At 40.8% G+C, this 15,350-nt stretch overlaps 1 protein-coding gene across 1 annotated transcript in view; it reads left to right on the forward strand.

Moving 5' to 3' along the window:
* RASL10B (RAS like family 10 member B) overlaps nucleotides 1-15,350 on the forward strand; it is a gene marked incomplete at its 3' end in the record, with an annotated part of 48,929 nt that overhangs the window by 7,872 nt on the left and 25,707 nt on the right. The window contains exon 2 of the mRNA XM_083351667.1: nucleotides 6,236-6,607. Coding sequence (XP_083207793.1) covers nucleotides 6,392-6,607 — 216 coding nt within the window. The 5' untranslated portion in view covers nucleotides 6,236-6,391. The remainder of the gene's footprint in view (nucleotides 1-6,235; nucleotides 6,608-15,350) is intronic.

Below are 15,350 nucleotides of genomic sequence, written 5' to 3' on the forward strand. Positions count from 1 at the left end.
CTGACCACTATCCCCAGCACCCCATCTGGGCCTGCGGCTTTGCTGGGATTCACAGCCTTCAATACAGCTCTCACTTGGTCTTCAAATAGGGTGAGTTGTTGAAAATCAGAAGGCCGGCCTGCAAAGGCTACGGGGTATGGTCTTTTTACCTTGTAGCGGGCGAAGAAGATATTCAGCTCCTCAGCCAACGAGGCATCGGTGTTAACCATGCTCCTCGTACTGCCCTTGTGGTTGGTTAAGTGCTGTAGTCCCTGCCACACTTGCCTCGAATCATTGTCTGCTAAGTGGTTCTCCACCTTGTGTTTGTATTGCTGTTTCGCCATCCTAATGCCTCTTCTGAGATTTGCCCTGGCGCCTCTGTATCTGTCCCTGTCCCCTGCCTTAAAGGCAGAATCCCGGGCTCTCAGGAGTGTTCGTATCTCTGCAGTCATCCAGGGTTTGCAGTTCCCGTAAACTCTAATGCACTTTTCTGCTGTTACACTATCAGTGCATGTTCTAATATAAGAGAGTATGGCATCTGTGTATGCATTCAGGTCTTGATCTTCGAATACACTCCAGTCAGTGGTTTCAAAGCAGTCCTGCAACTGAGTGAGAGCACCCACTGGCCAGGTTCTGACCCTTTTCGTGACTGCCTGAGTTCTTTTCCTGAGAGGGACATACTTTGGGCACAACAGGAGTGAAAGATGGTCGGATGTACCCAGGTGGGGGAGAGGGAATGCTCTGTATAAAAGCAAAGTTCCATAAAATGACTCCATTTGCTTGTCTGTTATGCCATTATGTATGATCTCTTTCAGAAAATTAAGAATGATAACAGTTGGAAATGTGATTTTTTTTTCATCAAACCCTATTTTAAGTGTCGGTCCAATTCTTTGTGCCACTGTTTACAAAGGACTGAATCAAACTAGGACACAGATAGAGTAGCTGGTGGGGCAACTGAAAACCATCCTGAGAGGAGAAATGGGAAGAACAGAGTTTTTTGGCCTTGAGAAAAGATGGTTGAAATCAAAGGCTTTATTATTGAATTATTTATTGAATTATTTATTGAATTATTTTTATCCCACCTTTACTATTTTTGTACATAACTCAAGGCAGTGAAGATACCTTCCTTCTCCTATTTTCCCCACAACAACAACCCTGTGAGGTGGGTTGGCCTAAGAGAGAGTGACTGGCCCAAAGTCATCCAGTTGGATGCCTAAGGCAAGACTAGAACTGGTACCTTAACTAGACTGGACCAAACTGGTGCATGGTGGGGTGGCTGTTTAAAATATCAAGATGGCAGCCATGACAGTGTAATTGAAATCCTGTCCCTCTTTATGTGTGTGATACATGCTGTGCTTGTATAGAATGGGGCCTGGAATTTTCCATCTTGATTTTTTTTTAAAAAAAAAACCTTCTTGTAGACTGAGAGGAAATATAAAGAGGCATTTGCAGAAAAAAGTCAGGACTTTTTTTTTAACATCATCCTTATGAATTATTACCACAAGCCATAGGAAATCCTGGGTGGATGTTAGGAAAAACTTCCCAATTGTAAGAGCACTGCAGTAATGGAACTAATAGCCCAGTAATCAGAGGAGCCCAATTTCCATGGAAAGGCATTTGTTGAGGATGCTTTAATACGAATTCCTGCACTGACCAGGTAATAGGACTCAGCAGTCTACATGGTCACTTGTAACCAGCACAACTCAACCACAGGGAATTATGGGATTTATAGGCTAAAATACATGGGGATACATGGAAATACATAAAATTCTGTTCTATGATGCAGTTTTTCTATTAAAATTAGACTAAATAATACTAAAAAGTGCTATTTATTACCATTCCTTTTTCTGTAAAAACAAAAGAAAAGGATAAGAAGTGGGATTAAAAATTAAAAAGCAAACCTTTGGGAGACAATATTGGGGTTGTTGAGTACAGAAAAAGAAAAATGAAATAAGGCACTAGTCATTCAGGACACAAAAGGAGATATTTAATCTGTGCAACTGATTTTTGCTTGGGTGCTACCAAAGAAGAGCAGAATGTCAAACATTTTGAAACACTGCTCACTCGTCTAATAGTTGTGGGAAAGGAGGAAGAATAATAGTTCTGTGTTGAGAAAAACTAAAGTTTTTACTTGCAAACCTTTGATTTTCAGATTCATTGATAAAGGGAAAGAAGAAAATATATGAGTGATTATTATTTTTTGAGAGCATAAGGTGGTGTACAATGATGAAATTGATGCATTTACACAACAAGCTAACTAGGCAGGTTGGTTAGTGTTAATCATGGTTTTTCTCCTTGCTTAGTATGTATGAATTCAGTCTATCTGCTTGGTTTATGATTTGTTGTATTTTATGAGTCCAGAAAAATGGTTAATTTAGTAACCAGCTTCAAGTACTTTGTGTGAATGCAGCAAGGGATATGTATGGAATATGGAACTTGTGGAAATGATCAAGTTTTTTTATTAAATCTCATGTGAAAGAGCATTCCTCTAGCAAGGCGCTACCACAAAGTAGGTTTGATGACACAGAGAGCGAGGATTCAGGAATTCCCAGGTTTTTCACCCTGTAGTAGGCCATTTCTGATTTTTCTTTCAGTAAAGGCTACATACCTGGAAGTCACCAGAAGCTGGGGATAGCTGAATTTCCCCTACTTTTGGAGTCAGTGAGAAATATTGAAGATTGACTATAGCATGCTGACAAAATGGCTTTCATGATAGCCACAACAAGTCACCATGTGCCATTTACCAGAAGACAGTTAGGGTGAGGATGTTCTCTACCATCTCAGCTGACCTTTGTCTTTTCTCTATGCAGATGGACAATTTTCCAAACAGATACACTGAGACTGTAGCTCCCAGAGTTCATAGCCAAGAACTAGGCTGCTAGGAAATTCTGGGAATTCCTTTCCACCTTGTCAGGTGTGCATCATGTAGGGCAGGGGTGTCAAACTGCCGGCCCATGGGCCGGACGCTTTCACCAGGAAACCGCGCCCACCCCATTGCCGTCAATGGGGGAAAAGCTCCAATATGTCACGCGACGTCATGTGACGTCGCGAGTTTGACATGTCTGATGTAGGGAAAAGCTAATGTACAACAAACAGGCAGTATAGGGGAACTTCAACTATTTATTTATTTTTTAACAATTCACTGCATGGCCATGAGTTGGTTAAAGGGAGGGAGGGTCACAAATAATATATATATATATAGGTAGTCCATCAACTTATGACTACAATTGAGCCCAAAATTTCTGTTGCTAAGTGAGATGATTGTTCAGTGAATTTTGCCCCATTTTATGACCTTTCTTGCCCCATTTGTTAAGTGAATCACTGCAGTTGTTAAGTTAGTAACACGGTTGTTAAGTGAATCCAGCTTCCCCATTATTATTGCTTGTCAGGAGGTCACAAAAAGAGGATCAAATGACACTGCAACCGTCATGAATATAAGTCAGTTGCCAAGCATCCAAATTTTGATCATGTGACTGAGGATGCTGCAACGGTCATAAATGTGAAAAATGGTCATAAGTCACTTTTTCATTGCCATTGTAACGCCAAACAGTCACTAAACAAACTGTTGTAAATCGAGGACTACCTTTATGTTCTGTCTGACTGCTGAGGAATTAAGAATGCTGAATTTATGCTGGAATGATGGGGAGAAGGGAGAAATTATTCTACATGGTGTCTTGGGGAATTCTGGGAGTCAAAGTCCACACATCTTTAAGCTACCAAGGTTGAGAGGTCCTGTTCTAGAGAGGCTTCCTCAAATAACACACAGCGTGGCTTAATTATATTGGAATGATTAGTACATTACTTTAGTAGATTACATTAGACAGACACAGAAATGACATAACAGTTTAATTAACTTCATCTTGACTTGTATTTATTGAAGAAATGTCCACCAGTGCTAAATATAAAGGAGGAAGAGCAAGGGGAAAGTTTCTTCCCCTGCTAAAATTTATCTTCAAAATACAGGAAAAGGAAGTATCAATGGTGCGATTTGTACCTGATTTTTGATTTTCAAAGGTATAGAATTTTTCTAAGGGAAAAATGGGGAGAGACTGACTCCAGTCTTTTTTTCCCTAAGGTAAACACCCCAACTATTGCTCAGGCTGCATGCAATAGAGCAGACATGTCAAACACAAGGCCCGAGGGCCGAATGCGGCCCGCGAAGTGGTTTCATGTGGCCCGCAAAGCCATCCTGGAAACAGTGAGGGAACGGCCCCCACTGCCTTGGCCCTGGCCCAGAGACCCTCCTTCTGCCAGAGACCCTCAGATCTGTCCCATTCCTGCCCAGGCCCCCATAGGCACCCTTGATGCGTACGATGTAGAGCTGGCCATGCCCACCCAGCAGGCCATACGCACTCTAGCCACACCCACCCAGTAGGCCACGCCCACCCTGGCCACACCCACCCGGCCCCTTGAGGGCAACCGCAATGCTGATGCAGCCCTCAATGAAATTGAGTTTGACACCCCTGCAATACAGCATGTTTCCTTTCTTGAACATATTTGCTTATTTATCAAATTATATGCCATTTCTATGACAAAATGACTTTACAGGTAGTCCTTGACTTACGATGGGTCACTTAGTGACTGTTCATAGTTACAACAAACCTCCCTCGGGGTACTTATGACCCAGATTTGAAGTTCTGATGGTCACCTTCCCTTGTAGTCATGTGACTGCTGGGCCACATTTATAGCCATTTACAATGTCCTGCCCTCATGTGACTGAGTTTTATGACGATTTTGCTGAAAACTGGCCTTTCTGTGGGTTTTTTTTTTGCTAAACTGCCGCATAGCAAACCATGGGTCTGCTTAATGTCAATGGCGTTTGCTTAATGACTGCCGCAAAAAAGTCATAAATTCAGGTCATCATCATATGGGCAACCTGATTTACAATCATCACAAGTTATGACCATGATGGACAGGCTCCATTATGGTCATAACTTGGAAACTAAGTGTAATTGGCTTACACAACTGGATTAAAACATCAAGTAAAATAGCAAATCAGAATCAACACAATGTTCACATATTATGAAGGAAACAGAAATAGTCAATATTTTAGTAGTAACCAAAGGCTGCCCGTAACTTTGTGGGGGGGGGGGGTGAAGGCTAGAAAAAAAAAGGTTTGAATCTTGCAGATGGGCATTGCAATCTTAAGGGGGTTGTTTCTTAACTATATTACAGCTATTGCAGGGCATACACTACAGTTTCCTTCTGTGTCCCAATTCAAACTCGCCAGGAAATCTGCTGCCACTTTTCATTAATTATAATCAAGTTTCTGACATTACAAAAGCAGAAATCAAGGGCTGTTTTGGACAGAGGCTCCAGTTGCCCACCATTGTGCTAAACCACATGATCTATCTGTACAGCATATGAATTAACATGTGTGAATGCAGCCACAAGGATCTGTTAGGCATGGATAAGTATTGATATGTTGCGCAAATCTAACCAAATGGAATTTTATTCCATAAACCATGGTTAGGTATCCATAGTGTCATGCAATATGCGAAGCTGGTCAGAACCTAGAAAAACCATGTAGACATCTGAAATGGCTAAGGACTTTTGAGTTTATCGGGAAGGAGGAATACAGAATCATGTTCTGTTTCTTTCTTTTAACACTTGATATGCTGCTATTTGTGGGCAGCTTGAAAATATTCATGTAGGAGAAACATCAAGTCTATGGCACCGTGCGGTGTGAATTTTCAGCTTTAAAGTTTAACGAAGGGGTTCGTTGGTTCACTGCACTGGACGGGCAATCAGCAGGCTCATGTTTGAGACCCATTTCTGTTGGAGGGTGGGGTGAGCTCCCATCACATGCTCCAGCTCCTGTCAACCCAGAGGTTCAAAAGCAGTGACCATGAGTAGATAAATGGGTACCACTTCAGTGGGCAACTTCATGGAGACATGAAAGGAGCCCCCAACTGGGTATCCCCCAGGGTATGCTGTTGTCATCAGCAAATCTTTTCATCACAGAAGCACTTCGCTGCTTCTGACACTGAAGTATTAGTATTAAAGGGTTTAACAACTCAGGGAGAAAAAGATATCCATTATGAGCTAATAGTTCCAAAGAAATTTGAAACTAGGGACAATCCACCACTAGAGTACAATTGCTGGGGGAAATGATAGGGAAGAGATGCTGCCTTCATATATGGTGTGTAGGTATCTGATTGGCTGCTCTGAAACTGGGCTGGAGGGACCCTTGCTCTGCTCTAGCAGGACTTCTCTTAGTTTCTCTAGGTTGACGAGATTTCTTTTGCTCTTCCAGTGACAGGCCGAGCCAGTGAGGAAATGGTTGCTGACTGTGGCTGAATCCACAGCTGCCAGAATATGCAGCCCAGGGGCCTTCCTGGCAGTGCAAAGGCAGCGGACTGCGCCAAGGAGCTGATCACCACGTTGTGCACGGGGGTTGTGGCCGGGAGGCATGGTGACAACTTTCAAGATTGCCGTGCTGGGTGCTCAAGGGGTCGGGAAGAGTGCCATTGTCCGCCAGTTCCTGTACAACGAGTTCAGCGAGGTCTGTGTCCCCACCAAGGCCCGCCGTGTCTACCTACCTGCCGTGGTCATGAATGGCCATGTTCACGACCTACAGATCATGGACTTCCCGCCCATCGCCTCTTTCCCTGTAAATACCCTGCAGGTAGGTGTACATCCCACCTGTCAGACTTCAAAAAGGATACTCTCACTGCCAGCTAGAGGTTGCTGTGACTGATGTGGCAGTGCCAGCATCCGAGGTCTTCCAGGTGGCTGCTCCTGTAAGTGGAGAGTCCAGAAGAAGACTATGCCCAGTCTTCCAGAAGTAGATTGAAATATCTCTGGCGATACCCTGCATTTCCATGGAGAAAATATTAGAGTGAGTAGTTCATGGGGTATATATGCTGCCAAGGGAGGAAAATTCTCCATCCGCTCTTACACTTCCTCTTAGAACATATCCTTCATGCATGCTAAGAAAATAAATAGGGCTGCACAAAATCCTGTTTAGCAGATTGAGTTCTAAAACAGTTCAGTCAATTTGGAATCCTTGGTTTCAAGAGAACACATCTTCTCTTTGTCCAGTGGCAACATTCATGTGTGGAACATATTAGATTTCTATATTTGCATTAATTCTTTGGGTTTCTTTGGGTTTTTTTAATTGGAAAATTAAGGCCGATACACTCAAGCTGAAGTGGATAGTCAGGTTTTCACAACTGACTTGAGTGCAGTTACTTTAACCCTGCATATCATCTGTGCTGTGCCTGTTCTGAGTTAATTCTAACATCTAAATCTAACAACTGGATCATAGACTCTTTTATAATTTTTTTACAATGCACTAATCCCACTAATGGTTCAGTTTAGTATTTTGTGAAGACCAGGCCACCGAGTAAGACCCATTGGTGCCAATAATTCCATTGCTTCTTTTCACGAGAAGAAAATCTCTATAGCAGGAAAAACTGCAGCGAAAAAATCCCCAATTCTTTTCACTTGAAAACTGGGGAATAACTCAGGATATTCTATACAGTAAACAGGTATTTGACCACTCAGCTGTCCTCTGTCTGCCTAGTGCCCTCCAGATGTTATCATACCTGCAATTTCAATAGCAATCTTGCTTGATCCAATATTAAAACTATCCAAGTTTAGCAAATTGTGTGAATGTTGTGGTTAAGTGTGCTATTTGAACATAGCCATTAAGTAAATCCTTATAAAAATGTACTCATCTATAAGAGGATCTGTCTAGGTTTCTTGCTAAAAATTGACATCAACTTGATAGCATATAATCCATCAGTTGATAGCTGTATAATAAAGACCATTATGGTCATTCTCTGCAATCAGAAGAGGTAGGAAAGAGTGGAGAGAAGCAGTGAGTTCACAATTAAGCCTGGATTTCAGTGAGGCTCATCCAGATCCAAAAACCAATATTCTTAGCTACCTCTGTCCAGCATGGTCCATTTATCTGGGATTGGTAATGGAGTATCCAGTTCTAGCTGACATATTTTGCTTTACATCAAAGATAGAGCATCTGTGGCTCTCCACATGATCCTGATTTATATTCACAGTATTTACCACTGATCAACTTTGCTAAAGGTGCTGGGAACTGTATCTGAGGAACATTCTTTCAATCAGCCATACTTTGTGGGGACTTTGCTGCTCTTAGTAATTTTCTTGGAGATGTTTCATTACCACACTAGGTAACATCATCAGTTAGCCTAATTACATTGCACTAATCATGTTACCTAGTTGGGTAATGAAATGTCTGTAAAAAAAACCCACCAAGGTCATAGAGCACCAAGGACCGCACAGTTCAACCCGAGCTATAAATTTTGATAAATCGTCTCTTTTTTACGTATGTCTACTTGGTCTTCTATAGATTATAGACAAATCTGATGGACTTTGAATGGATTTGATAGGAAATATTAGGTTAATCATCTCTCAAGAAAAACTGATTTTTATATGGCAGGTGGAATAGGACAAGCAGTAGCAAGGTGGATGGACTAAGTCACAATGTCTCTGAATGCACAGTTGGAAAATCTGCAAGACCAGGTTAGGGGCAGATCATCATGGCGAAAATCTATGTGGTTGCTTGGAGTCAAAAGTGATTTGATGGTACATAATCACATAATTTAACCAATAAAATCAATATTGATCATTTTCATTAAATCCTTTGCAGGATATGAACCATTTTAGCATCTTTGTGAGTTACAGTTGAGTCTTCTTAGCAAAATCTCATGCATGCTTATTTAATAGTTTCAGTGATTCTAGCTCTTTGAAAAAGTGCATGCAGCACTATCTATTATACTAAAGCTCTTTTCGTACATTCTTGGTATAATTTATAGTGTTGTGTGCAACAGGCTTAACTAAGTCCAGTAGCAGCTTCATTATTATAAAATTCTAAGTTTGATTTACCTAACTTTTTATTGTTTTATTGTGGCTTTGCATGATGAGGGAAGTGGATATTTCATTGTATTGTGCACATTAAACAAACTGACCACATTACATGAAGCCAAGCTCATGAAGCCACAAGGAACAATATAGATTTCCCATTGCATTTTAACATTTATTCTACCTGCTCAGAGAGGTGGAATGCTCTTGAAGGGTCCACAGTACAATACAAATTATTATTATTGTGTTGGTGGTTATTACTTAATGGCCAGTGTTTAAAGTTTTAGTCTCACAGTCTAGCAGTTGCCTGCCTTTATAATTTTAAGGAGATGCACCTGTTTTCTAGCACTGCCATCACCCCTCATTAAATGTTGTCCCAATTTTTTTATGAGAACTTGTCCCTTTGTGCCTGGCATTTATCAAGCTACAATAATTAGAAATGCAACAGATGGAGATATCTCAACATGGATATACAGCAATATGCGAAAATGCAGATGTGAGAAGCAAGTTTACAATGTGGAAAAGCAGTCTCGGAAGAAACAGGGACACAGTTTACATTGACATTAGTTTATTTTGTCTTCCTTATTAAAATGGAAAACAAATGTATAGTTCTTACTATATATATATAAAAACACATTTTCAGAGGGAAGTTTGTAGGCATGTTTCAAAAATCTCAGAACCTTGTGCTATGACATGCAAAGAGGAAGAATGACTGGATTTATTTATTTTTTTTGGTCGAGAAGATTTTTATATATAGCTCCTTGCATCTCTGACCAGCCCAAATGTTTGCCAAATTGCATAAAATTGTTAACTGCTTGATTCAGTTTAAAATGTAAATTTTAGAAACTCTCCTCTACACCCCTGGCTTTTTAACTCTCATTGCTCTCTGTCTCAAAATCTTTGTCATCCTTTATTAGTGCAATCAGCAATCATGAGGTCTGTCACTTAACAGATACTTAATGGAACTTAATTAAATTAAATCTAAATTCACTTACACAAAAAATAATCTTGAATAAATGCTTCCTTTCTTTCAAAATTATACCTGCACTCCCAATTACATCCATCAACTGCTGCTTTATAAATACAGGTGGTCCTTGACTGATGAAGTTACAGCAGATTTAATAAGTCCATAAAAGGGACTTTCAACCTGGATTCAAAGTTCCAAAATCTGCAGCCCTTCCCAGTCATGTGGCATTTGGGGGACTTGGTATTTGTCCTGCATTTATGGTCATTTATGGTATCCCACAATCACGTGACCAAAATTTATGACGTTGGAAAATGCTTTTTACTTCCATGGTATGGAAAAAAATACACACACAGCCTGCTCCATGACTGCACACGGGTCCTGAACACAGGCTTGCTAACCTCCAATCCAGCATTCTAACCATGTGAGCCATCATCATAAAGTTGGAAGGGACCTTGGAGGTCATCTAGTCCAACCCCCTGCTCAGGCAGGAAGCCCTATACATTTCAGACAAATGGCTGTCCAGTCTCTTCTTAAAAACCTCCAGTGTTGGAGCATTCACCACTTCTGGAGGCAGGTTGTTCCACTGGTTAATTGTTCTAACTGTCAGGAAGTTTCTCCTTAGTTCTAGGTTGCTTCTCTCCTTGATTAGTTTCCATCTGTTGCTTCTTGTCCTGCCTTCGGGCCCTTTGGAGAATAGCTTGGCTCCCTCTTCTTTGTGGCAGCCCCCGAGATATTGGAACACTGCTATCACGTCCCCCCTCGTCCTTTTCTTCATTAAACTAGACATACCTAATTCCAGCAACCGTTCTTATATGTTTTAGCCTCCAGTCCCCTAATCATCTTTGTTGCTCTTTTCTGTACTTTTTCTAGAGTCTCAACATCTTTTTTACATTGTAATGACCAAAACTGGATGCAGTATTCCAAGTGTGGCCTTACCAAGGCATTGTAAAGTGGCATTAATACTTCACATGATCTTGATTCTATCCCTCTGTTAATGCAGCCTAGTAGTGTTGGCTTTTTTGACAGCTGCAGCACACTGCTGGCTCATATTTAAGTGATTGTCAACTAAGACTTCGAGATCCCTCTCACAGTTACTACTATTGAGCAAGATACTACTATACCTGTGCATTTGGGTTTTTTTTTGCCTAAATGTAGAACCTTACTTTTTTCACCATTGAATTTGATTTTGTTAGATAGCATCCAGTGTTTGAGTCTGTCCAGATCCTCCTGTATCTTAAGCCTATCTTCTGGAGTGTTGGCTATTTCTGCCCGCTTGGTGTCGTCTGCAAATTTGATGAGTTCCCCATCTATCCCCTTGTCCAAATAGTTGATGATGTTGAAGAACACTGGGCCTAGAACAGAGCCCTGGGGCACCCCACTGCACACTTCCCTCCATGTAGATGCAGTTCCATTGAGGACCATACGCTGAGTACGGCCAGTCAGCCAGCTACAAATCCATCTGGTGGTGATGCTATCTAACCCACATTTTTCTATCTTATCAAGTAGTAGGTTGTGATCTACTTTATCAAATGCCTTACTGAAATCCAAGTAAATTATATCCACAGCATTTCTCTGGTCCACTAATTTTGTCACTTGGTCAAAGAATGCAATAAGATTTGTCTGGCATGATCTGTTTTTGACAAACCCATGTTGGCTTTTAGTGATGACTTTGTTTGCCTCTAGGTGTTCACTGATTCGTTGTTTGATTAACTTTTCCAGAATCTTCCCAGGTATTGAGGTCAGGCTGATAGGTCTATAATTTCCTGGATACATTTTTTCCGTTTTTGAAGATGGACTACATCAGCTGTAGTCCAGTCCTCTGGTAGTTCCTCAATACTCCAGGATCTTTGAAAACTATAGCTCAGTGGTTCTGAGATCACATCTGCCAGTTTCTTTAGAACCTTGGGGTGTAATCCATCTGGTCCTGGTGATTTGAACTTGTCTAGGCTGCACAGGTGCTCACTTACCATTTTCTTGCCTATCTTAACTTGTGTTTCTATTCTGTTTTTTATGGCACTGTTTTTGATAGGTTAGACTGTTTTTTTCCCTTTGTGTAAAGACAAATGCAAAAACCGAGTTAAATAGTTCTACTTTCTCCCTGTTCTTTGTCACCTTTTTGCCATTTCCCCCCACTAATGGACCAATCATTTCCTTAACTTTTTTTTTACATGTTGAAAGAAGCTTTTTTGTTATTTCTGACTTTGGTCACAAGCCTTAGTTCATTTTGAGCCTTAGCTTTCCTCAATTCATCTTTGCAGGCTTGGTTTATTTGCTGATATTCTTCCTTAGTTATGTTCCCCTCTTTCCACTTTTTATACTTGTCCTTTTTATCTTTCAATTTATCAGAGAGTTCTTTATGCAGCCATGCTGGTTTCTTTTGAGAGCTGTTATTTTTCTTCTTTGTTGGTATTGTGCTAGACTGGGCTTTTATTATCTCACTTTTCAAAATTTCCCAAGCTTCTTGAGTTGTTTTCCCCTTGAGGATTCTCATCCATGGAATTCTTCCCATGGTCTCTCTAAGTTTATTGAAATTAGCTCTCTTAAAGTCCAGGACTCTAGTTTGACTGTGTTCTATTGCTTGTGCCTCCAGAATGTTGAATTCAAATATTGCGTGATCACTTCCCTCCAAGGTTCCTGTGGCTTCAACACCTTCTATCATTTCATCTCTGTTAGTGAGAATTAGATCCAATATGGCTAATCCCCTAGTTCTCTTCCCTATGTTTTGGGAGACAAAGTTGCCTGCTAAGTTTGTCATGTTCCTTCCTTAAATTATTTTATTTTAACATGGTAAGGACAGTGCCGTTCCATGGTCTTATGAGTGGGCTGAGTAGAGGCCATGCAAAGTAGGGGGGGGGACATACTTTTCAGCCCCATTTCCTGGAGGAAAGCATCCCAATTATGTGGAAGAGCCTTAGATTTTTTTTCCGCTTTCCTTAAGCTTTCCTTGGGTCTCTTGCACATTTCCTCAACCTCCAAGTATTCCATGAAGTTTGAGTCTCATCCCACCAAAAAGGAATCACAAACATCCTAACTGTTGTTTTCTCCAGTAAGCTGGACTTTATCTGGGATGAGTAGAATGCCTTCTGTGGCTGATTTAAATACATTTGTATTTGTTGGATTTGCACATCTTCCCTCTCACAGATGTGGAACACATTAGGGGAGCCTATAAATCAAACAAATAACTGAATAAGCAACAGAAGGGCACCATCATAACGCTCAATCAGATATATGGGCTCAGTCATATTTGGCTATTGCACCAATATTGTTATTAATCATTTTTCTAGTGCCTGTAAGTGTTCCCACTCAGTGGTAGAGAATTGGATGAGCCAAGCAGAACTTTCTTCCCATAACTATCCCATGGGATAGCATTATCCTTGTCTCACTGCATTTGTTTTAGCAACACAAACCTGGTCATTATGAAGCCAATTATGAGATTATTATTTAATTGAATTTGAATCTTATCTGACTCCTAATGACTCTGTGCCACTAGGGCATGGAAGGAGCTGGAAGGCAAGAATTGCTACCAATAGAAAAATATACATTTTTTCACATCATTCAAATTCATCACCTTCAAAAGAGACATTTTCCCATATGTTCTGATCCACAGAAGTGAATTGGTGCAGGTGCATATTAGCAAGCACTGCATGAAATAATTGGGGGGTGGTGCCAATATACTCTGGTACTAATGCTGCATGTGGAAGTGCACATTGGGCAAAGAATACTGCTTTTCTTCCTTTCTTTCACTTTGCTGAATCATAATTCATATGAATTGAACACTGAATAAGAGCTGGAAGACACCGCAAAGGTAATCTAATCCAAACTCTTGCTCAGTGCAGGATCCGTTGGAGCATCTCTAATAGCCCTTGTTTGAAGACCTCTAGTGAAGAAGAACTCACCAGCTACTAGCATTTAGCTTATTCAGTCAGAAAGTTCCTTCTGATGTCCTTTTTGAATATCTTTCTGGTCCTGCCCTCTGAGAGAAAGAGAAATCAATCTTGTCCTTCTTCTGGATGGCATCCCTTCTTATATTTGAAGAGGAGGAGGAGGAGGAGGAGGAGGAGGAGGAGGAGGAGGAGGAGAAGAAGAAGAAGAAGAAGAAGAAGAAGAAGAAGAAGAAGAAGAAGAGGAGGAGGAGGAGGAGGAGGAGGAGGAGGAGGAGGTAGTTGGAAGGGACCTTGGAGGTCATCTAGTCCAACCCCCTGCTCAGGCAGGAAACCCTATACCATTTCAGACAAATGGCTGTCCACTCTCTTCTTAAAAACTTCCAGTGTTGGAGAATTCACCGCTTCTGCAGGCAGGTTGTTCCACTGGTTAACTGTTCTAACTGTTCTCCTTAGTTCTAGGTTGCTTCTCTCTTTGGTTAGTTTCCACCCGTTGCTTCTAGTCCTGACTTCAGGCTGTTTGGAGAATAGCTTGACTCCCTCTTCTTTGTGGCAGCCCCTGAGATATTGGAACACTGCTATCCAGTGCTTTTTTTGTAAAAGAAAAAGGTGCCGGAACTCACACGTCATACAACCCGCCTTGCCTACCCTACAAGGTTCCATCCAAAAAAGGTGCCGGAACTCCGTTCTGAGCGTTCTATGAGAAAAAAGCCCTGCTGCTATCACGTCCCCCCTCATCCTTCTCTTCATTAAACTAGACATACCCAATTCCAGCAACCGTTACTTATATGTTTTAGCTTCCAGTCCCCTAATCATCTTTGTTGCTCTTCTCTATACTCTCTCTAGAGTTGCCCTTAGGAGGTTTTCATGCAGTCAGGATGACCTATAAGAAAACATTGAACTGTATGAATTGGCAAGGGTAATAAGCATTACAACTAATTTGTTAAAAAATAAACTAAAACATCATAGCTTAACCAATAACCTGCCTAAGTGAGGGAGCAAATCCTAAGGTACATTATCACTTGAGGTAAAATAGCCCCTTATCAAGCCAACCTATATAAAGTAATCATAATTGTTAAGATCTGTTATGTTTATTTCAGAACCTGGGATACAAAAATCACATTTGTGTATTTTTCTCCTTGGCTATATGATATTATCATAATGTGAAATCACGAAAATGTGAAATCGCCACTGCCAATTTTTTAGCTGGTGTTAGCCTTCATTTGCATTGTGATTTACAAGAACCTGGGAAGTCCTAATGTATCAGCGTAGTATATATGTGTGGTCTTTTATAATTAAGAGATAGAAATTTTGTCAATGCATAGATGTTCTAAATGCTGTTCAAGGTCATTTGGTATGGCACTCAGTATGCCAATAACCACTGAGATCACCACAGTTATTATGGTTGGTTGTTATTATTGGTTGCATAGTCTTCAGGATATTTAGACTGGATTTAGCATTTTTATCCATCTATCCAGTCTTTCCCAAGGACCTAGGATAGTTAGATATGATTCTTTCAGGGTGTCATTGCAAGATGTAAGCTGTTCCAAGTAAAGCTGCCTTTTGCAATTGACTGATGGTGATTTTGTCAGTGCCAATGATGTTCAAGTGGTGCTCCAACTGTTTTAGGATTACATCCTAGGCACCTATTATTACTGGTATTATTTATTGTTAGTGAA

Source organism: Vipera ursinii (genome assembly GCF_947247035.1).
Source record: "Vipera ursinii genome assembly, chromosome: 1".
NCBI lineage: Eukaryota > Metazoa > Chordata > Lepidosauria > Squamata > Viperidae > Vipera > Vipera ursinii.